Source organism: Phyllobates terribilis, unplaced genomic scaffold (assembly GCF_046119375.1).
Source record: "Phyllobates terribilis strain yellow unplaced genomic scaffold, ASM4611937v1 Scaffold_11__3_contigs__length_659146591, whole genome shotgun sequence".
Lineage (NCBI taxonomy): Eukaryota > Metazoa > Chordata > Amphibia > Anura > Dendrobatidae > Phyllobates > Phyllobates terribilis.
This window is the reverse complement of record NW_027362771.1, coordinates 151,518,773-151,544,161: the sequence shown is the minus strand read 5'-3', so window position 1 is coordinate 151,544,161 and position 25,389 is coordinate 151,518,773. Positions and strand designations below refer to the sequence as shown.

Here is a 25,389-nt window from a genome sequence, read left to right as displayed (position 1 = left end):
ACAGAGCTCCTGTGTGTAATGTCACTGGTGATCACTAGATTACCTGGACACTTACATTATACATACCATGTATAGAACTCCCATGTATAATGACACTTATGGTAATATTAGTAATGTGGTGGTAATATTAGTAATGTGGTGGTAATATGTGGTCTGGTCATGGTGTGGCAGTTTTTCTCCCTTCTGTGTGGTATTATTCGGTCACTATGTTGTGGTAATATGTGGTCTGGTGATGGTGTGGCGGTATTCCCTGTATGTGGTATTATTGGTCATTTTAAAAAAAAATGTATATGACACATTCCCTTAAAGAAAACTAAATAAAAATATATCTAAAAAGAGTATTGGATATTTTAAGAAAATTTTAATAGGTTAGAGTAGGGCCCGGCCAGAAGAGTCTACCTTATCATGGTGGCGGCTTTAAAAATCTTTTGGCCAAAACAAAAGCTGTTGGCTATGTATGTGGCGCCGTCACATGGCCGAACGTCAGGAGAGCCTGGTGGCAGCGACGTGGACGAGCGCCAGGATTCTGCAGGGATCGCATGGGGGTAAGTATAACAAGTTTTATTTTTCTTAAATACAATTAATTAACTAAGAGTGGGGGGGATGAGAGATGCACATGGGGGGGATGAGAGATGCACATGGGGGGGATGAGAGATGCACATGGGGGGGTGAGAGATGCACATGGGGGGGTGAGAGATGCACATGGGGGGTGAGAGATGCACATGGGGGGGGTGAGAGATGCACATGGGGGGGTGAGAGATGCACGGGGGGATGAGAGATGCACGGGGGGATGAGAGATGCACGGGGGGGATGAGAGATGCATCGGGGGGGTGAGCTGCACATGGGGGGGATGAGAGCTGCACATGGGGGGGTTATGTTTACATAACTTTGTTGCCTTATGAAGCGCAGGGGGGGCCCCCAAAAATTTCTTGCACAGGGGCCCACTACAGTCTGTGTCCGCCCCTGGGTCTATATAAACATGCAGTGGTCCCCTTATAACATGCGCTGACCAGAGCATAGCATTCAATACTTGGGCACCAAATAGTAATTGTGCTGGCACTGCTACTCTGTATGCAGCCATTATAATGCATGATACAGTGGCAGCCCAATTGCTTGTGACTACTCAGTGCCTCGCCCACACAATAGCCACTCTCACGCCCCTCGCTTCTCTCTCCACCTTGAAGAGCGTCAGACTCTCCACTAATCGGCCTAAACGGAGGAGCCGCGATGCTCCCTGGGAAATGTAGTTCCAATAAGGCAGCTTCGCTGGTGACATCACTCGCTGAGGACTCAGCTTCCCAGAGTGCCGCGTTGTGTGGCATGGCGGACAGCAATGACTGCGGAGTTTGATGAAGAAGTGGTGTTTGAGGTGGGTGACAATAGGCTGCTTTGTGCTGTAGCAGTGCACGGGTGTATGCACAGGAGGCTGCGCCCCGGCAGCGCTTAGTCTCGGTATACTGGGGCTGTTCTGGCAGGATGGGGGTATATGAATGACAGGTGAATGATCTTTGTCCTGCAGCTTGTGCCCATGTGTGCACATATGAGTTGTGGCCTCCATCTGTCCTCCTCGTCTGTTTCCCATCATTTAGGATGTCATTGTCGTTATAAATCCAGAGATCATGTAGTCATTGCTATGGCAGGTAGTGCTGACTGCGTTCCTGGTGCACTCCTGGGATGTGCCACTCGTGTGTGTGTGTGTGTGTGTGTGTGTATTTTACCACTCTGGGATAGACAAGTGTAAACTGGACAATTCCTTTAAGATAGTGTGTTAATATGCAAAAGATGGGTAAATTCAATGAAAACTCCCATTTTCACTATGGCATGCTTGCACTGAGTGATATGAATTGTATATACAATGTTTTAGAAGCAGGGCTGACAGCTATCCATCCAGAATTATCACATCATCACCACCGATGCCACCATTATCTGTTCTTAGGGGAGGGGTAATGGGCAAGACGTCTTCTCCTGGGGCTTGTGTACTTCAGCCATTCTTATTTGACCACTTAAACGGTGATCTCCAAGCTTGACTTTAATTTACAGCCACATGCATGACCCAAGTGTACGTCCACATCTAACCTACATTTTCCAACAGATGTATTTTAGCTAGTGTTAGAATCCAGAGCAGAATTCATAGTTCTGCTACTTGTCATTGCAATTACTTAGGGATGTGTCTGATGAGAAGCTTGCGAAGTCCACAGCCCCCCTATCAGTATTCGGTCAGTATGTTTTCTCAGAAGTGGGAGCCAAAACCAGGAGTGGGTGATAAATGCAGAATTGGTGACTTGTTTCTATTATACCTTTTCTCTGATTGTTTCTCACCTGGTTTTGGCTCCCACTCCTGAGAAAAAATACTGACCGAATACTGATAGTGGGACCGTGGCCTAAAAGTCTGGCTCAGCTCCTGCAATGCAGTGGATCACTTTGTACAATAATCTTATATTGGAAATACTAACTAAACTCCCTATTTGGCATATCACCCGTGCAGACAGATTACAGCTCTGAAGCCAACAGAACTGTGAATACAACTGTAGATCATAACTTTAGATAATGAGAACAGACCCTCACCAGTCACTATTTATTGTACATATAATAATATAAGGTAAATATGAGTTCTCATTCATTACACAGGTCAACAAATGTCTTATGGTGACCCTACAGATCACTTTGTATTATTCATACATCCCCATATTCTGCTTTCCAACTTGGCACCAGACAGCAGCATCTTAGATTAAGGCAGGGTGATTTCCATGTTATTTCCATGCTGCATGCTGTGCTTGTTGAGGTAAGCTAATGCAAATGTCTCGTGAACACCCAGCACCATTGAGTGCCTTCCAGCTAACCAAGTCCTTGTAGATTTGGAGGTCCGGTAACACCAAACCATACAGGACACTGCACTCCCCATTGGGTCACAAATGAAACCGCCAACTATTTGATGCAATAAAATATCCATCCATATTCAAAGGCATCCAGATATTATTCATGTTTAGGTCCAAACATCTGCAGTTCAACACCAACATATGACAGTCTTCACTTATATTAATATCTTATCAGTTTATGTTAAAGAGGTTGTCTCAAGTTCTTTATATAGTTAAAATTGCAAACTGTGCAATTTACCGCTTTTTAAAAATCTTCTTTGTTCTCAAGAATGGAGGGATTCCTAATTCTATGGTATGCCGCTCATTTCCTAGGTTACCGACCACCCTGCAGTCTCACTAGTTGCCAGTCATCTTGGTAAGGAGCATGCATTGCTTTCAGGGTCTATGCTTTATAGCCTGCTCATGGCACATTGACACTGGCCAGGTCCCTAGATCTTACCAGCATCAGTGCCCCTGGGCTTCTCCTATACTGCAGAGATAAAGCTGCCTCTGATAGCAGATTGGGAGAGCAATTGCTTCCAACTAGCTGCGTGACCATGCTGCCGGACCGAGCTGTCAATCTTCAGGAGCGTACCGCAAAGCAGGAAGCCATGGGCCAGGAGCAGTGCGCTTCTGAAGGAACAAGTTGAGAAAACCCTTTTAATTTTTGGTTAGCAGAAAAATATCTACTAGATTACCACTACATCTCAACTAGGGCCACTGCCAGGTTTATGTGGGTAACAGAGTTCAGGTAAGACCAAACGGAACGGCCAGGTGGTACGGCTGATAACTGCAGTGGCAGTGTCAGCTGTTTCACCTGCAAAATCACAGAAACTATTGTAATTGCCGTATAGAGCGGTGTACGGGCTCAACACAGACCCGTAGACTTACTATTGTGCCCATACACCGCTGTGTGAGAGTGACTGTACAGAGCCATAGACTTACTATTATACCCATACACCGCTGTGTGAGAGTGACTGTACAGAGCCATAGACTTACTATTATACCCATACACCGCTGTGTGAGAGTGAATGTACAGGGCCATAGACTTACTATTATACCCATACACCGCTGTGTGAGAGTGACTGTACAGAGCCATAGACTTACTATTATACCCATACACCGCTGTGTGAGAGTGAATGTACAGAGCCATAGACTTACTATTATACCCATACACCGCTGTGTGAGAGTGAATGTACAGAGCCATAGACTTACTATTATACCCATACACTGCTGTGTGAGAGTGAATGTAGAGCCATAGACTTACTATTATACCCATACACCGCTGTGTGAGAGTGAATGTACAGACCCATAGACTTACTATTATACCCATACACCGCTGTGTGAGAGTGAATGTACAGACCCATAGACTTACTATTATACCCATACACCGCTGTGTGAGAGTGAATGTACAGAGCCATAGACTTACTATTATACCCATACACCGCTGTGTGAGAGTGAATGTACAGAGCCATAGACTTACTATTATACCCATACACCGCTGTGTGAGAGTGAATGTACAGAGCCATAGACTTACTATTATACCCATACACCGCTGTGTGAGAGTGAATGTACAGAGCCATAGACTTACTATTATACCCATACACCGCTGTGTGAGAGTGAATGTACAGACCCATAGACTTGCTATTATACCCATACACCGCTGTGTCAGAGTGAATGTACAGAGCCATAGACTTACTATTATACCCATACACCGCTGTGTGAGAGTGAATGTACAGAGCCATAGACTTACTATTATACCCATACACCGCTGTGTGAGAGTGAATGTACAGAGCCATAGACTTACTATTATACCCATACACCGCTGTGTGAGAGTGAATGTACAGAGCCATAGACTTACTATTATACCCATACACCGCTGTGTGAGAGTGAATGTACAGAGCCATAACCTTACTATTATACCCATACACTGCTGTGTGAGAGTGAATGTACAGAGCCATAGACTTACTATTATACCCATACACCGCTGTGTCAGAGTGAATGTACAGAGCCATAGACTTACTATTATACCCATACACCGCTGTGTGAGAGTGAATGTACAGACCCATAGACTTACTATTATACCCATACACCGCTGTGTGAGAGTGAATGTACAGAGCCATAGACTTACTATTATACCCATACACCGCTGTGTCAGAGTGAATGTACAGAGCCATAGACTTACTATTATACCCATACACCGCTGTGTCAGAGTGAATGTACAGAGCCATAGACTTACTATTATACCCATACACCGCTGTGTGAGAGTGAATGTACAGAGCCATAGACTTACTATTATACCCATACACCGCTGTGTGAGAGTGAATGTACAGAGCCATAGACTTACTATTATACCCATACACCGCTGTGTGAGAGTGAATGTACAGAGCCATAGACTTACTATTATACCCATACACCGCTGTGTGAGAGTGAATGTACAGAGCCATAGACTTACTATTATACCCATACACTGCTGTGTGAGAGTGAATGTACAGGGCCATAGACTTACTATTATACCCATACACCGCTGTGTGAGAGTGAATGTACAGAGCCATAGACTTACTATTATACCCATACACCGCTGTGTCAGAGTGAATGTACAGAGCCATAGACTTACTATTATACCCATACACCGCTGTGTCAGAGTGAATGTACAGACCCATAGACTTACTATTATACCCATACACCGCTGTGTGAGAGTGAATGTACAGACCCATAGACTTACTATTATACCCATACACCGCTGTGTCAGAGTGAATGTACAGAGCCATAGACTTATTATTATACCCATACACCGCTGTGTGAGAGTGAATGTACAGAGCCATAGACTTACTATTATACCCATACACCGCTGTGTCAGAGTGAATGTACAGACCCATACTTACTATTATACCCATACACCGCTGTGTGAGAGTGAATGTACAGACCCATAGACTTACTATTATACCCATACACCGCTGTGTGAGAGTGAATGTACAGAGCCATAGACTTACTATTATACCCATACACCGCTGTGTGAGAGTGAATGTACAGACCCATAGACTGACTATTATACCCATACACTGCTGTGTGAGAGTGAATGTAGAGCCATAGACTTACTATTATACCCATACACCGCTGTGTCAGAGTGAATGTACAGACCCATAGACTTACTATTATACCCATACACCGCTGTGTGAGAGTGAATGTACAGACCCATAGACTTACTATTATACCCATACACCGCTGTGTCAGAGTGAATGTACAGACCCATAGACTTACTATTATACCCATACACCGCTGTGTCAGAGTGAATGTACAGAGCCATAGACTTACTATTATAACCATACACCGCTGTGTGAGAGTGAATGTACAGAGCCATAGACTTACTATTATACCCATACACCGCTGTGTGAGAGTGAATGTACAGAGCCATAGACTTACTATTATACCCATACACTGCTGTGTGAGAGTGAATGTAGAGCCATAGACTTACTATTATACCCATACACCGCTGTGTGAGAGTGAATGTACAGAGCCATAGACTTACTATTATACCCATACACCGCTGTGTGAGAGTGAATGTACAGAGCCATAGACTTACTATTATACCCATACACCGCTGTGTGAGAGTGACTGTACAGAGCCATAGACTTACTATTATACCCATACACCGCTGTGTCAGAGTGAATGTACAGACCCATACTTACTATTATACCCATACACCGCTGTGTCAGAGTGAATGTACAGAGCCATAGACTTACTATTATACCCATACACCGCTGTGTGAGAGTGAATGTACAGAGCCATAGACTTACTATTATACCCATACACCGCTGTGTGAGAGTGAATGTACAGAGCCATAGACTTACTATTATACCCATACACTGCTGTGTGAGAGTGAATGTACAGAGCCATAGACTTACTATTATACCCATACACTGCTGTGTGAGAGTGAATGTAGAGCCATAGACTTACTATTATACCCATACATCGCTGTGTGAGAGTGAATGTACAGAGCCATAGACTTACTATTATACCCATACACCGCTGTGTGAGAGTGAATGTACAGAGCCATAGACTTATTATTATACCCATACACCGCTGTGTGAGAGTGAATGTACAGAGCCATAGACTTACTATTATACCCATACACCGCTGTGTCAGAGTGAATGTACAGACCCATACTTACTATTATACCCATACACCGCTGTGTCAGAGTGAATGTACAGAGCCATAGACTTACTATTATACCCATACACCGCTGTATCAGAGTGAATGTACAGACCCGTAGACTTACTATTATACCCATACACCGCTGTGTGAGAGTGAATGTACAGAGCCAGAGACTTACTATTATACCCATACACCGCTGTGTGAGAGTGACTGTACAGAGCCATAGACTTACTATTATACCCATACACCGCTGTGTGAGAGTGACTGTACAGAGCCATAGACTTACTATTATACCCATACACCGCTGTGTGAGAGTGACTGTACAGAGCCATAGACTTACTATTATACCCATACACCGCTGTGTGAGAGTGAATGTACAGAGCCATACACTTACTATTATACCCATACACCGCTGTGTGAGAGTGAATGTACAGAGCCAGAGACTTACTATTATACCCATACACCGCTGTGTCAGAGTGAATGTACAGAGCCATAGACTTACTATTATACCCATACACCGCTGTGTGAGAGTGAATGTACAGAGCCATACACCGCTGTGTGAGAGTGAATGTACAGAGCCATAGACTTACTATTATACCCATACACCGCTGTGTCAGAGTGAATGTACAGAGCCATAGACTTACTATTATACCCATACACTGCTGTGTGAGAGTGAATGTAGAGCCATAGACTTACTATTATAACAATACACCGCTGTGTGAGAGTGAATGTACAGACCCATAGACTTACTATTATACCCATACACCGCTGTGTCTGAGTGAATGTACAGAGCCATAGACTTACTATTATACCCATACACCGCTGTGTGAGAGTGACTGTACAGAGCCATAGACTTACTATTATACCCATACACCGCTGTGTGAGAGTGAATGTACAGAGCCATAGACTTATTATTATACCCATACACCGCTGTGTGAGAGTGAATGTACAGAGCCATAGACTTACTATTATACCCATACACCGCTGTGTGAGAGTGAATGTACAGAGCCATAGACTTACTATTATACCCATACACCGCTGTGTGAGAGTGACTGTACAGAGCCATAGACTTACTATTATACCCATACACTGCTGTGTGAGAGTGAATGTAGAGCCATAGACTTACTATTATACCCATACACCGCTGTGTGAGAGTGAATGTACAGAGCCATAGACTTACTATTATACCCATACACCGCTGTGTGAGAGTGAATGTACAGGGCCATAGACTTACTATTATACCCATACATCGCTGTGTGAGAGTGAATGTACAGAGCCATAGACTTACTATTATACCCATACACCGCTGTGTGAGAGTGAATGTACAGAGCCATAGACTTATTATTATACCCATACACCGCTGTGTGAGAGTGACTGTACAGAGCCATAGACTTACTATTATACCCATACACCGCTGTGTGAGAGTGACTGTACAGAGCCATAGACTTACTATTATACCCATACACCGCTGTGTGAGAGTGAATGTACAGAGCCATAGACTTACAATTATACCCATACACCGCTGTGTGAGAGTGAATGTACTGACCCATAGACTTACTATTATACCCATACACCGCTGTGTCAGAGTGAATGTACAGAGCCATAGACTTACTATTATACCCATACACCGCTGTGTGAGAGTGAATGTACAGAGCCATAGACTTACTATTATACCCATACACCGCTGTGTGAGAGTGAACGTACAGAGCCATAGACTTACTATTATACCCATACACCGCTGTGTGAGAGTGAATGTACAGAGCCATAGACTTACTATTATACCCATACACTGCTGTGTGAGAGTGAATGTAGAGCCATAGACTTACTATTATACCCATACACCGCTGTGTCAGAGTGAATGTACAGACCCATAGACTTACTATTATACCCATACACCGCTGTGTGAGAGTGACTGTACAGAGCCATAGACTTACTATTATACCCATACACCGCTGTGTGAGAGTGAATGTACAGAGCCATAGACTTACTATTATACCCATACACCGCTGTGTGAGAGTGAATGTACAGAGCCATAGACTTACTATTATACCCATACACCGCTGTGTGAGAGTGAACGTACAGAGCCATAGACTTACTATTATACCCATACACTGCTGTGTGAGAGTGAATGTAGAGCCATACACTTACTATTATACCCATACACCGCTGTGTCAGAGTGAATGTACAGACCCATAGACTTACTATTATACCCATACACCGCTGTGTGAGAGTGAATGTACAGACCCATAGACTTACTATTATACCCATACACCGCTGTGTCAGAGTGAATGTACAGAGCCATAGACTTACTATTATACCCATACACCGCTGTGTGAGAGTGACTGTACAGAGCCATAGACTTACTATTATACCCATACACCGCTGTGTGAGAGTGAATGTACAGAGCCATAGACTTACTATTATACCCATACACTGCTGTGTGAGAGTGAATGTAGAGCCATAGACTTACTATTATACCCATACACCGCTGTGTGAGAGTGAATGTACAGGGCCATAGACTTACTATTATACCCATACACCGCTGTGTCAGAGTGAATGTACAGAGCCATAGACTTACTATTATACCCATACACCGCTGTGTGAGAGTGACTGTACAGAGCCATAGACTTACTATTATACCCATACACCGCTGTGTGAGAGTGAATGTACAGAGCCATAGACTTACTATTATACCCATACACTGCTGTGTGAGAGTGAATGTAGAGCCATAGACTTACTATTATACCCATACACCGCTGTGTGAGAGTGAATGTACAGAGCCATAGACTTATTATTATACCCATACACCCCTGTGTGAGAGTGAATGTACAGAGCCATAGACTTATTATTATACCCATACACCGCTGTGTGAGAGTGAATGTACAGAGCCATAGACTTACTATTATACCCATACACCGCTGTGTGAGAGTGAATGTACAGAGCCATAGACTTATTATTATACCCATACACCGCTGTGTGAGAGTGAATGTACAGAGCCATAGACTTATTATTATACCCATACACCCCTGTGTGAGAGTGAATGTACAGAGCCATAGACTTATTATTATACCCATACACCGCTGTGTGAGAGTGACTGTACAGAGCCATAGACTTAATATTATACCCATACACCGCTGTGTGAGAGTGAATGTACAGAGCCATAGACTTATTATTATACCCATACACCGCTGTGTGAGAGTGAATGTACAGAGCCATACACTTACTATTATACCCATACACCGCTGTGTGAGAGTGAATGTACAGAGCCATAGACTTACTATTATACCCATACACCGCTGTGTGAGAGTGAATGTACAGAGCCATAGACTTACTATTATACCCATACACCGCTGTGTCAGAGTGAATGTACAGACCCATACTTACTATTATACCCATACACCGCTGTGTCAGAGTGAATGTACAGAGCCATAGACTTACTATTATACCCATACACCGCTGTGTCAGAGTGAATGTACAGACCCATAGACTTACTATTATACCCATACACCGCTGTGTGAGAGTGACTGTACAGAGCCATAGACTTACTATTATACCCATACACCGCTGTGTGAGAGTGAATGTACAGAGCCATAGACTTAATATTATACCCATACACCGCTGTGTGAGAGTGAATGTACAGAGCCATAGACTTATTATTATACCCATACACCGCTGTGTGAGAGTGAATGTACAGAGCCATACACTTACTATTATACCCATACACCGCTGTGTGAGAGTGAATGTACAGAGCCATAGACTTACTATTATACCCATACACCGCTGTGTGAGAGTGAATGTACAGAGCCATAGACTTACTATTATACCCATACACCGCTGTGTCAGAGTGAATGTACAGACCCATACTTACTATTATACCCATACACCGCTGTGTCAGAGTGAATGTACAGAGCCATAGACTTACTATTATACCCATACACCGCTGTGTGAGAGTGAATGTACAGAGCCAGAGACTTACTATTATACCCATACACCGCTGTGTGAGAGTGACTGTACAGAGCCATAGACTTACTATTATACCCATACACCGCTGTGTGAGAGTGACTGTACAGAGCCATAGACTTACTATTATACCCATACACCGCTGTGTGAGAGTGAATGTACAGAGCCATAGACTTACTATTATACCCATACACCGCTGTGTGAGAGTGACTGTACAGAGCCATAGACTTACTATTATACCCATACACTGCTGTGTGAGAGTGAATGTAGAGCCATAGACTTACTATTATACCCATACACCGCTGTGTGAGAGTGAATGTACAGAGCCATAGACTTACTATTATACCCATACACCGCTGTGTGAGAGTGAATGTACAGAGCCATAGACTTACTATTATACCCATACACCGCTGTGTCAGAGTGAATGTACAGACCCATAGACTTACTATTATACCCATACACCGCTGTGTCAGAGTGAATGTACAGAGCCATAGACTTACTATTATACCCATACACCGCTGTGTGAGAGTGACTGTACAGAGCCATAGACTTACTATTATACCCATACACCGCTGTGTGAGAGTGAATGTACAGAGCCATAGACTTACTATTATACCCATACACTGCTGTGTGAGAGTGAATGTAGAGCCATAGACTTACTATTATACCCATACACCGCTGTGTGAGAGTGAATGTACAGGGCCATAGACTTACTATTATACCCATACACCGCTGTGTCAGAGTGAATGTACAGAGCCATAGACTTACTATTATACCCATACACCGCTGTGTGAGAGTGACTGTACAGAGCCATAGACTTACTATTATACCCATACACCGCTGTGTGAGAGTGAATGTACAGAGCCATAGACTTACTATTATACCCATACACTGCTGTGTGAGAGTGAATGTAGAGCCATAGACTTACTATTATACCCATACACCGCTGTGTGAGAGTGAATGTACAGAGCCATAGACTTACTATTATACCCATAGACCGCTGTGTGAGAGTGAACGTACAGAGCCATAGACTTACTATTATACCCATACACTGCTGTGTGAGAGTGAATGTAGAGCCATAGACTTACTATTATACCCATACACCGCTGTGTGAGAGTGAACGTACAGAGCCATAGACTTACTATTATACCCATACACTGCTGTGTGAGAGTGAATGTAGAGCCATACACTTACTATTATACCCATACACCGCTGTGTCAGAGTGAATGTACAGACCCATAGACTTACTATTATACCCATACACCGCTGTGTCAGAGTGAATGTACAGACCCATAGACTTACTATTATACCCATACACCGCTGTGTCAGAGTGAATGTACAGAGCCATAGACTTACTATTATACCCATACACCGCTGTGTGAGAGTGACTGTACAGAGCCATAGACTTACTATTATACCCATACACCGCTGTGTGAGAGTGAATGTACAGAGCCATAGACTTACTATTATACCCATACACTGCTGTGTGAGAGTGAATGTAGAGCCATAGACTTACTATTATACCCATACACCGCTGTGTGAGAGTGAATGTACAGGGCCATAGACTTACTATTATACCCATACACCGCTGTGTCAGAGTGAATGTACAGAGCCATAGACTTACTATTATACCCATACACCGCTGTGTGAGAGTGACTGTACAGAGCCATAGACTTACTATTATACCCATACACCGCTGTGTGAGAGTGAATGTACAGAGCCATAGACTTACTATTATACCCATACACTGCTGTGTGAGAGTGAATGTAGAGCCATAGACTTACTATTATACCCATACACCGCTGTGTGAGAGTGAATGTACAGAGCCATAGACTTATTATTATACCCATACACCCCTGTGTGAGAGTGAATGTACAGAGCCATAGACTTATTATTATACCCATACACCGCTGTGTGAGAGTGAATGTACAGAGCCATAGACTTACTATTATACCCATACACCGCTGTGTGAGAGTGAATGTACAGAGCCATAGACTTAATATTATACCCATACACCGCTGTGTGAGAGTGAATGTACAGAGCCATAGACTTATTATTATACCCATACACCGCTGTGTGAGAGTGAATGTACAGAGCCATACACTTACTATTATACCCATACACCGCTGTGTGAGAGTGAATGTACAGAGCCATAGACTTACTATTATACCCATACACCGCTGTGTGAGAGTGAATGTACAGAGCCATAGACTTACTATTATACCAATACACCGCTGTGTCAGAGTGAATGTACAGACCCATACTTACTATTATACCCATACACCGCTGTGTCAGAGTGAATGTACAGAGCCATAGACTTACTATTATACCCATACACCGCTGTGTCAGAGTGAATGTACAGACCCATAGACTTACTATTATACCCATACACCGCTGTGTGAGAGTGACTGTACAGAGCCATAGACTTACTATTATACCCATACACCGCTGTGTGAGAGTGAATGTACAGAGCCATAGACTTAATATTATACCCATACACCGCTGTGTGAGAGTGAATGTACAGAGCCATAGACTTATTATTATACCCATACACCGCTGTGTGAGAGTGAATGTACAGAGCCATACACTTACTATTATACCCATACAGAGCCATAGACTTACTATTATACCCATACACCGCTGTGTGAGAGTGAATGTACAGAGCCATAGACTTACTATTATACCCATACACCGCTGTGTCAGAGTGAATGTACAGACCCATAGACTTACTATTATACCCATACACCGCTGTGTGAGAGTGAATGTACAGAGCCATAGACTTACTATTATACCCATACACCGCTGTGTCAGAGTGAATGTACAGAGCCATAGACTTACTATTATACCCATACACCACTGTGTCAGAGTGAATGTACAGAGCCATAGACTTACTACTATACCCATACACTGCTGTGTGAGAGTGAATGTAGAGCCATAGACTTACTATTATAACAATACACCGCTGTGTGAGAGTGAATGTACAGAGCCATACACCGCTGTGTGAGAGTGAATGTACAGAGCCATAGACTTACTACTATACCCATACACTGCTGTGTGAGAGTGAATGTAGAGCCATAGACTTACTATTATAACAATACACCGCTGTGTGAGAGTGAATGTACAGAGCCATAGACTTATTATTATACCCATACACCGCTGTGTGAGAGTGAATGTACAGAGCCATAGACTTACTATTATACCCATACACCGCTGTGTGAGAGTGAATGTACAGGGCCATAGACTTACTATTATACCCATACATCGCTGTGTGAGAGTGAATGTACAGAGCCATAGACTTACTATTATACCCATACACCGCTGTGTGAGAGTGAATGTACAGAGCCATAGACTTAATATTATACCCATACACCGCTGTGTGAGAGTGACTGTACAGAGCCATAGACTTACTATTATACCCATACACCGCTGTGTGAGAGTGAATGTACAGAGCCATAGACTTACTATTATACCCATACACCGCTGTGTGAGAGTGAATGTACAGAGCCATAGACTTACTATTATACCCATACACTGCTGTGTGAGAGTGAATGTACAGAGCCATACTTACTATTATACCCATACATCGCTGTGTGAGAGTGAATGTACAGAGCCATAGACTTACTATTATACCCATACACCGCTGTGTGTGAGTGAATGTACAGAGCCATAGACTTACTATTATACCCATACACCGCTGTGTGAGAGTGAATGTACAGACCCATAGACTTACTATTATACCCATACACCGCTGTGTCAGAGTGAATGTACAGAGCCATAGACTTACTATTATACCCATACACCGCTGTGTGAGAGTGAACGTACAGAGCCATAGACTTACTATTATACCCATACACTGCTGTGTGAGAGTGAATGTAGAGCCATAGACTTACTATTATACCCATACACCGCTGTGTCAGAGTGAATGTACAGACCCATAGACTTACTATTATACCCATACACCGCTGTGTGAGAGTGACTGTACAGAGCCATAGACTTACTATTATACCCATACACCGCTGTGTGAGAGTGAATGTACAGAGCCATAGACTTACTATTATACCCATACACCGCTGTGTGAGAGTGAATGTACAGAGCCATAGACTTACTATTATACCCATACACCGCTGTGTGAGAGTGAACGTACAGAGCCATAGACTTACTATTATACCCATACACCGCTGTGTGAGAGTGAATGTACAGAGCCATAGACTTACTATTATACCCATACACCGCTGTGTGAGAGTGAATGTACAGAGCCATAGACTTACTATTATACCCATACACCGCTGTGTGAGAGTGAATGTACAGAGCCATAGACTTACTATTATACCCATACACCGCTGTGTGAGAGTGAACGTACAGAGCCATACACTTACTATTATACCCATACACCGCTGTGTCAGAGTGAATGTACAGACCCATAGACTTACTATTATACCCATACACCGCTGTGTGAGAGTGAATGTACAGACCCATAGACTTACTATTATACCCATACACCGCTGTGTCAGAGTGAATGTACAGAGCCATAGACTTACTATTATACCCATACACCGCTGTGTGAGAGTGACTGTACAGAGCCATAGACTTACTATTATACCCATACACCGCTGTGTGAGAGTGAATGTACAGAGCCATGGACTTACTATTATACCCATACACTGCTGTGTGAGAGTGAATGTAGAGCCATAGACTTACTATTATACCCATACACCGCTGTGTGAGAGTGAATGTACAGGGCCATAGACTTACTATTATACCCATACACCGCTGTGTCAGAGTGAATGTACAGAGCCATAGACTTACTATTATACCCATACACCGCTGTGTGAGAGTGAATGTACAGAGCCATAGACTTACTATTATACCCATACACCGCTGTGTGAGAGTGAATGTACAGAGCCATAGACTTACTATTATACCCATACACCGCTGTGTGAGAGGGAATGTACAGAGCCATAGACTTACTATTATACCCATACACCGCTGTGTGAGAGTGAATGTACAGAGCCATAGACTTACTATTATACCCATACACCGCTGTGTGAGAGTGAATGTACAGAGCCATAGACTTACTATTATACCCATACACCGCTGTGTCAGAGTGAATGTACAGAGCCATAGACTTACTATTATACCCATACACCGCTGTGTGAGAGTGAATGTACAGAGCCATAGACTTACTATTATACCCATACACCGCTGTGTGAGAGTGAATGTACAGAGCCATAGACTTACTATTATACCCATACACCGCTGTGTGAGAGTGAATGTACAGAGCCATAGACTTACTATTATACCCATACACCGCTGTGTCAGAGTGAATGTACAGAGCCATAGACTTACTATTATACCCATACACCGCTGTGTCAGAGTGAATGTACAGAGCCATAGACTTACTATTATACCCATACACCGCTGTGTCAGAGTGAATGTACAGAGCCATAGACTTACTATTATACCCATACACCGCTGTGTCAGAGTGAATGTACAGAGCCATAGACTTACTATTATACCCATACACCGCTGTGTCAGAGTGAATGTACAGAGCCATAGACTTACTATTATACCCATACACCGCTGTGTCAGAGTGAATGTACAGAGCCATAGACTTACTATTATACCCATACACCGCTGTGTGAGAGTGAATGTACAGAGCCATAGACTTACTATTATACCCATACACCGCTGTGTGAGAGTGAACGTACAGAGCCATAGACTTACTATTATACCCATACACCGCTGTGTGAGAGTGAATGTACAGAGCCATAGACTTACTATTTGTTAGCGCAACGCCGGATCCCTGCTCTAACAAGCAGGGTCTCTGGCGTGTCACTTCACTCAACCGCGCTGCGGTCGGCCCTTCCCTATCCTGTGCTCTGCCTGCTTCCAGCCATGTCCTTAGGGCATGCGCGCGCTCCCGACCTCATAAAGGGCCAGCGCACGCACTTGCTATTACGTCCCCAGCCAATGGCTGTGGGACATTACATATATATATTGCTTCCTCCCCACTGGGGAAGTGCCTGAGCAACATTCCTGTTCTGCAGTCTGTTGTTAAGGTTGCATACCAGTCCTTGCTACAAACCCAGCCTGCTGCACTCCGGTGCAAACCCAGCCTGCTGCACTCCGGTGCAAACCCAGCCTGCTGCACCATCCAGTCTGTCATACTGGGTCCAACTGCTGCGCATCAGTTGGTCTGTCCTGTAGTGGCACCTGGCATTCATCGGGAGCCAAGTCTAACCTCACCATCAGAGGCTCTAGCGAACAGTCCGGTGCTCGCTTAGTCACGCCCCTCCAGGCTCTCCGCAGTCTGTGGCACAGTGGTTCCACAAAACACATCTGTGACAGTTTGCTCAGGCCATGGACTCCGCTGGACCCCGGATCCCGTCTGATCAGACCATGTACCAAGAGCTCTGCCGGCAGAAAAACGTGCTGGAGAAGTTGTCGATGCAGTTACAGTCCCTGACTACCAAGTTGGAAGCCTTAAACATCTCTCCAGAGTCACCTCATGCTCAAGCAGCCGTGTCTTCTTTGGGACCTTCTCAGGCTGTTTGCTTGGTTCAAGGTTCAGACTGTTGACTCGCCGCTCCACCACGCTTTCACGGCAATCCGAAGCTCTGCCACGGGTTCATCAATGAGTGCCAGCTACATTTTGAACTTCTTCCTCACTTCTTCCCGTCGAACTGAACAAAGATAGCATTCCTGATGTCGCACCATGGAGGTGAGGCCCTGGCATGGTTGAACCCATTATGGGAGAGAGAGGACCTGATCATTTCCAATTTACCGGAATTCTTTGAGGCTTTTTGCAAAGTATTCAATGAACCTGGGCGAACCACCTCTTCGGCTTCCACTCTTCTCCGTCTACGTCAGTCCATTTCTTCTGTTGGACAATATGCGGTACGTTTCCACACCCTAGCATCCGAACTCTGATGGAATAACGAAACTTTGGTGGCAGTGTTCTGGGAGGGGCTTTCTGGAAACATTAAGGATGAGCTAGCTGGTCGAGACCTACCAACTACAATCGAGAACTTGATTTCTCTCACCATCCGAATAGACCTTCGTTTTTTAGAGCGTTCTCGAGAGGTGGCACGTGAAAGAGAAATGCGGCTCCTGGCTCCATCCTTCCAAAGGCCGATGGTTCCTACGCCATTCTCTGTCGAGGCCTCACCTGAACACATGCAGGTCGACTGCTTTGCCCTCCCCAGTCAGCGACAGAGGGATCGCCGCGCTAAAGGCCAGTGCCTGTATTGTAGAGACATGGGTCATTTCATTCGTGCCTGTCCGGTGAGGCCGGAAAACTCCAGCGTCTAGGGTTGGTAGGAGAGGCCTCCCTAGTCGGAAAAGACACCTCTCTTCCCCTGACCCTTACTGTGGCCGTGACAACCGGTGAATCCCAGTTTGAGACTGCGTATTTGGATTCCGAGGCAGCAGGAAATTTTATTCTCCAGGCTGTAGTGAATCGCTACCAAATCCCAGGTCGTCTGCTCCAAAACCCTCTGGCAATAACATCTGTCGATGGGAGAACTCTTCGGGAGACGGTTTGTCTGATCACTGAGCCACTCGAGGCCCATATCGGGATGCTTCATACTGAGAAGATTGCCTTCTATGTCTTTACCCACATGTCTCATGCCTTTCTCTTAGGCCTACCATGGCTACGAAAACACGAGCCTGTGTTGAATTGGAGGACTGGAGAGGTGCTTCACTGGGCACATTCCTCTCATGAGAATTGTTTTGCCCCCGTACGTCTGGCTAAAGCCTTGTCTTCTCCAGCGTCGCTGCCCGGTTTTTCGTCCACCTATTGGTCCTTTGCTGATGTATTTGACAAAATGGAAGCAGAGATCTTGCCACTTCACATGCCTTATGACTGCCCTATTGACTTGATTGCAGGATCTACACCCCCTAGAGGCCGAATTTATCCTCTGTGCCCAGCTGAGACTCAAGCTACAGTACAGACGAAAAGTTTGGACACACCTTCTCATTTAAAGATTTTTCTGTATTTTCATGACTATGAAAATTGTACATTCACACTGAAGGCATCAAAACTATGAATTAACACATGTGGAATTATATACTTAACAAAAAAGTGTGAAACAACTGAAAATATGTCTTATATTCTAGGTTCTTCAAAGTAGCCACCTTTTACTTTGATAAAACAAAGAAAGAGTGGGGGGGGGGGAAGCGCTGTGCCTGTGTGAACCTGATAGATAATAAACTGGCTGTGCAAATAATGGTAGGCTGCTCACCTTAGGGGGGTTGTGCACACCGCACAACCTAGGTGTGGAAGCCTCTGGTATACAAGGTGTTAGCTGCCGCTTATGGTGCGTGGCCTCTGATGACCGCTGTCTGCTGCCGGTCACGTGGTACCGGGTACGAATCACGTGATGGTGACGTCATCAAGGTCCTGGTTCCAGCGAGCGCTTACAGTTCCCTGCAGCTCCGAGCCACAAATCCCCTCGGGGAATGCAGAAATTGTATAGATTGTGGTCAAATTCGGGCGCCAGGAACTGGATAAAGATGACTGGAAGGATATTTAACCCCTTCCCGACCCGTGTCACACCGTTTGTGACATGGAAAACAGTTCCTTCCCGACCCATGTCACAGCGTCTGTGACATGGAGGGAAAGAGCCCCTGCAGCGCCTGCGAGCGGGGTCGCTCAGGTGTCACAGTTGCTACTGCAACTGGACATCCTGAAGTCGACCCCCCCCGGGGGGTGGATTAACCCCCCCGTGCCTGGGACCCCTCCGATTGGCTGTTTCATTTTCACTTTTAATGAAACTGCCAATCGGTATGAATTAAATATTTCACCAATGAAAATAGCTGGGGGGAGTGTCGCCTCTGTTCCCCCCCCCCTCCCCCCAGATCTGATTGGGGGGCTAGCGTCACATGGATACTAGCCCCAATCAGATATGGAGGGATGGCTGAAACCTCCCAGCACCTTCCCAACCCTAGATCGTCTGCTGTGGACCCCCTGCTGTGGACCCCCTGCTGTGGACCCCCTGCTGTGGACCCCCTGCTGTGGACCCCCTGCTGTGGACCCCCTGCTGCGGACCCCCTGCTGCGGACCCTCTGGATCTCGTCTGCCGCCGCCACCGCTGATCAGCGGTAAGTATTGCCGCCACTCCCCCCGACCCCCCCCCTCCACCCCCCCCCCCCGACCCCCTCTCCACCCCCCCTCCACTTTCATACCTGCACCCCGACCTCCGCTCCCTCTGCTCCCTCTCCCACGTCTTCATCCACCGGCTGCTGCTCTCCTTCTAACAGCTGGTGGACTGTGATCACAGCAGCAGCAGGCTCAGTGTAAATGCCCTGCTCCTGTGATCAAACCCACCATCCCCCAGTCCCAGTGATATCACCCCCCACCTCCCAATAATCACCCCCTCCCCCAGTGTTCACCCCCCCCCCCCGAAAACCCAGTAATCAGCCCCCTGCTCCTGCCAGCTCCTGCTCCCCTTTCTGCCCCAGTAATCACCCCCCGATGCTGCCGGCCTCCTACCCCCCCTTGCTGCTGCCGGCTCCTGCCCCAGTGATCACCCCCCTTGCTGCTGCTTCTGGCTCCTCCATCTCCTCAGCCCCCTCCTACGCCTGACCGGCCCCTACGCCTGACCGCCCCCACACGTGACTGCAGAAGGTTACACCAAGCACACACACGTACACTCACACTATAATAAAGTTTTGATTTTTTTTTTTTTTTTTTTTTTTACACACGCACAAAGCACACAAAATGTCCCGCCCGTCCCGCTCATCCCAGTCTAGGGCGTACTCAGCTGAGGAGGCTATGTCAGGTTGGTGTGTGTGTGTGTTGTAGTGTATGAGATTGTGTGTGTGTGTGGTGTATGCACTACAATATGCCACACCGCACACCAACCTGACATGCACTACACAATGGTGTCCGCTAACAAATTGGAACCATGTTGCGTTTGGAGAGTCCCTGTGTGCCCAAACATTGGAGCTCCCCAACAAGTGACCCCATTTTGGAAACTAGACCCCCCAAGGCACCTATATAGATGCATAGTGAGCACTTGGAACCCCCAGGTGCTTCACAAATTGATTGATAAAAATGAAAAAGTGAAAAAAAAAACACTTTTTTATTTTTACGGATTAATTTGCTAAGGACCTGGGGGTCCCAAGTGCTCACTATGCATCTAGATAGGTGCCTTGGGGGGGTCTAGTTTCCAAAATGGGGTCACTTGTGGGGGAGCTCCAATGTTTGGGCACACAGCAGCTCTCCAAACGCAACATGGTGTCTTCTAACAATTTGAGCCGACAATTTGTTAGCGGACACCATGTTGCATTTGGAGAGCCGCTGTGTGCCCAAACATTGGAGCTCCCCCACAAGTGACCCCATTTTGGAAACTAGACCCCCCAAGGCACCTATCTAGATGCATAGTGAGCACTTGGAACCCCCAGGTGCTTCACAAAATGATCTGTGAAAACAAAAAAGTACTTTTTTTTTCACAAAAATTTTCTTTTAGCCTAAATTTTTTAATTTTCACATGGGTAACAGGATAAAATGCATCCTAAAATGTGTTGGTCAATTTCTCCTGAGTACACTGATACCTCATATGTGGTCATAAACCACTGTTAGGGCGCATGGCAGGGCTCAGAAGAGAAGGAGCGCAATTTGACTTTTGGAGCTAATTTTCCATTCAAAAAGTAAAATGGCGCTCCTTCCCTTCTGAGCCCTGCCGTGTGCCCAAACAGTGGTTTATGACCACATATGAGGTATCAGTGTACTCAGGAGAAATTGACCAACAAATTTTATGATGCATTTTATCCTGTTACCCATGTGAAAATTAAAAAATTTAGGCTAAAAGAAAATTTTTGTTAGAAAAATAAAAATGTTCATTTTTTTTCTTCCATGTGGCTTTAGTTCCTGTGATGCACCTGAAGGGTTAATAATCTTCTTGAATGTAGTTTTGAGTAGCTTGAGGGGTGCAGTTTTTGGAATGGTGTCACTTTTGTGTGTTTTCTGTCATAAAGACACCTCAAAGGGACTTCAAATGTGATGTGGTCACTAAAAAAATGGTTTTGTAAATTTTGCTGGAAAAAAGATAAATTGCTGATGAACTTTGAACCCTTCAAACTTCCTACCAACATTTTTTTTTCCCAAAATTGTGCTGATGTAAAGTAGACATGTGGGAAATGTTATTTATTAACTATTTTGTGTCACATCACTCTCTGGTTTAGTAGAAAAAAAATTCAAAATTTGAAAATTGCTAAATTTTCAAATTTTTTCCCATATTTTTGATTTTTTCACAAATAAACGCAAATATTATCGACCTAAATTTAATACTAACATGAAGCCCAATATGTCACGAAAAAACAATCTCAGAATCGCTAGGATCCGTTGAAGTGTTCCAGAGTTTTTACTTCGTAAAGGGACACTGGTCAGAATTGACAAAAATGCCAAGGTCTTTAGGGTCAAAATAGGCTGGGTCCTGAAGGGGTTAAAAGAAAACTAACCCCTTTATTCGACAATGTTATGCCCACAACGCGTTTCTGCAGCGATCTGCTGCCTTCATCAGGTGGAATTACTTGTAATGAAGGCAGCAGATCGCTGCAGAAACGCGTTGTGGGCATAACATTGTTGAATAAAGAGGTTAGTTTTCTTTTAAATATCCTTCCAGTCGTCCTTATCCAGTTCCTGGCGCCCGAATTTGACCACAATCTATCAATACAACCTTTTGCTTTGATAACTGCTTTGCACACTCTTGGCATTCTCTTGATGAGCTTCAAGAGGTAGTCACCGGAAATGGTCTTCCAATAATCTTGAAGGAGTTCCCAGAGATGCTTAGCACTTGTTGGCCCTTTTGCCTTCACTCTGCGGTCCAGCTCACCCCAAACCACCTCGATTGGGTTGAGGTCTGGTGACTGTGGAGGCCAGTTCATCTGGCGTAGCACCCCATCACTCTCCTTCTTGGTCAAATAGCCCTTACACAGCCTGGAGGTGTGTTTGGGGTCATTGTCCTGTTGAGAAATAAAGGATAGTCCAACTAAACGCAAACCGGATGGAATAGCATGCCGCTGCAAGATGCTGTGGTAGCCATGCTGGTTCAGTATGCCTTCAATTTTGAATAAATCCCCAACAGTGTCACCAGCAAAGCACCCCCACACCATCACACCTCCTCCTCCATGCTTCACGGTGGGAACCAGGCATGTAGAATCCATCCGTTCACCTTTTCTGCATCACACAAAGACACGGTGGTTGGAACCAAAGATCTCAAATTTGGAGTCATCAGACCAAAGCACAGATTTCCACTGGTCTAATGTCCATTCCTTGTGTTCTTTAGCCCAAACAAGTCTCTTCTGCTTGTTGCCTGTCCTTAGCAGTGGTTTCCTAGCAGCTATTTTACCATGAAGGCCTGCTGCACAAAGTCTCCTATTAACAGTTGTTGAAGAGGTTTGTCTGCTGCTAGAACTCTGTGTGGCATTGACCTGGTCTCTTATCTGAGCTGCTGTTAATCTGCGATTTCTGAGGCTGGTGACTCAGATAAACTTATCCTCAGAAGCAGAGGTGACTCTTGGTCTTCCTTTCCAGGGGCGGTCCTCATGTGAGCCAGTTTCTTTGTAGCTCTTGATGGTTTTTGCAACTGCACTTGGGGACACTTTCAAGGTTTTCCCAATTTTTCGGACTGACTGACCTTCATTTCTTAAAGTAATGATGGCCACTCGTTTTTCTTTACTTAGCTGCTTTTTTCTTGCCATAATACAAATTCTAACAGTCTATTCAGTAGGACTATCAGCTGTGTATCCACCTGACTTCTGCACAACACAACTGATGGTCCCAACCCCATTTATAAGGCAAGAAATCCCACTTATTAAACCTGACAGGGCACACCTGTGAAGTGAAAACCATTTCCGGTGACTACCTCTTGAAGCTCATCAAGAGAATGCCAAGAGTGTGCAAAGCAGTCATCAAAGCAAAAGGTGGCTACTTTGAAGAACCTAGAATATAAGACATATTTTCAGTTGTTTCACACTTTTTTGTTAAGTATATAATTCCACATGTGTTAATGCATAGTTTTGATGCCTTCAGTGTGAATGTACAATTTTCATAGTCTTGAAAATACAGAAAAAAATCTTTAAATGAGAAGGTGTGTCCAAACTTTTGGTCTGTACTGTATGTCGGAATACATTCAGGAGAATTTGGCCAAGGGGTTCATTCAGAAGTCCTCCTCTCCCGCTGGGGCCGGGTTTTTCTTTGTCAAGGAGAAAGTCTATACAGGGTCGGAGCGATGCGTCTATCGGGGTTTCAACCAGATCACGGTGAAGAATAAATACCCTATCCCACTAATCCCTGAGTTGTTTGATTGATTTAAGGGTGCCAGGATCTTCACCAAATTATATTTTAAGAGGCGCTTATAATCTAATCCGCATTCGCCTGGGAGACGAGTGGAAGACGACCTTCAACGCCAGGGACAGGTATTATGAATACCGAATGATGCCCTTCAGTCTCAGTAACACATCGGCAGTTTTTCAAGAGTTCGTCAATGACATCTTCCGAGACCTGCTTTATTCCTGCGTTGTTGTGTATCTGGGCTATATTTTGGTATTTTTCCCGGATGTGTCCTCCCACAGACGAGCAGTTCGGCAAGTTCTTCAGCGTCTTAGGAAGAATTGATTCTACGCCAAGTATGAGAAATGTGTTTTTGAACAGTCCGCTCTTCCCTTCTTGGGTTATGTTATCTCGGGAAAAGTCTCTGTAAATCCTTAAATGGCCGCTGCCCATTGGAGTCAATGCAATTCTGAGATTCCTTGGCTTTGCTAACTACTATCGACAGTTCATTCCTCACTTCTCCACTGTTACTGCTCCCATCTCTGCCATGACCCGAAAAGGAGCCATTCCTAAGAACTGGTCCTCTGAAGCTGAGGAGGCCTTCTGCTCTCTGAAACGGTCCTTCTCCACCGTTCCCGTTCTGCGTCGTCCTGGTTTGAACAAACAGTTCTTCCTAGAAGTGGATTCATCCTTGTTAGGGGCTGGGGCTGTACTCACTCAAAAGTCTTCCTCGGGTCGCCGAGTGTCCTGTGGGTTCTTCTCTAAGGCCTTCTCCGCTCCAGAGCATAACTACTTCATCGATGACTGGGAGTTACTCTCCATTAAGATGGCTTTGGAAGTGTGGCGATAAATGCTGGAGGGCGCAGTCTATCCAGTGGTCATCTACACGGACCATAAGAACCTAGCGTATCTTCAGTCCGCCCAGAGACTTAATCCACGCCAGGCCAGGTGGTATTTGTTTTTTTGCCTGGTTTTACTTTTTGTTACATTTCAGGTCCGGTGACAATAATATCAGAGCTGATGCCCTCTCTCGCTCATTTCTGTCCGGGGACCAAGAGGAAGATACTCAGTTTATCATCGAACCATCCAAGATGGTTACTGTCGCTCCAGTCAACCTGTCGTGAATTCCCCCTGGAAAAACCC

At 44.9% G+C, this 25,389-nt stretch overlaps 1 protein-coding gene across 3 annotated transcripts in view; it reads left to right on the top strand.

Annotated features, from left to right (window-relative positions):
- The first annotated feature begins 1,245 nt into the window (after positions 1-1,245).
- The window catches only part of VEZT (vezatin, adherens junctions transmembrane protein), an 89,114-nt gene continuing 64,970 nt past the window's right edge, over positions 1,246-25,389 (top strand). For all 3 annotated transcript variants that reach the window (XM_073651680.1, XM_073651679.1, XM_073651678.1), the window contains exon 1: positions 1,246-1,369. Coding sequence is in view for 2 of the 3 variants with exons in the window: in XM_073651679.1 (XP_073507780.1) it covers positions 1,334-1,369 (36 nt within the window). In the remaining variant the exon portion in view is untranslated. The remainder of the gene's footprint in view (positions 1,370-25,389) is intronic.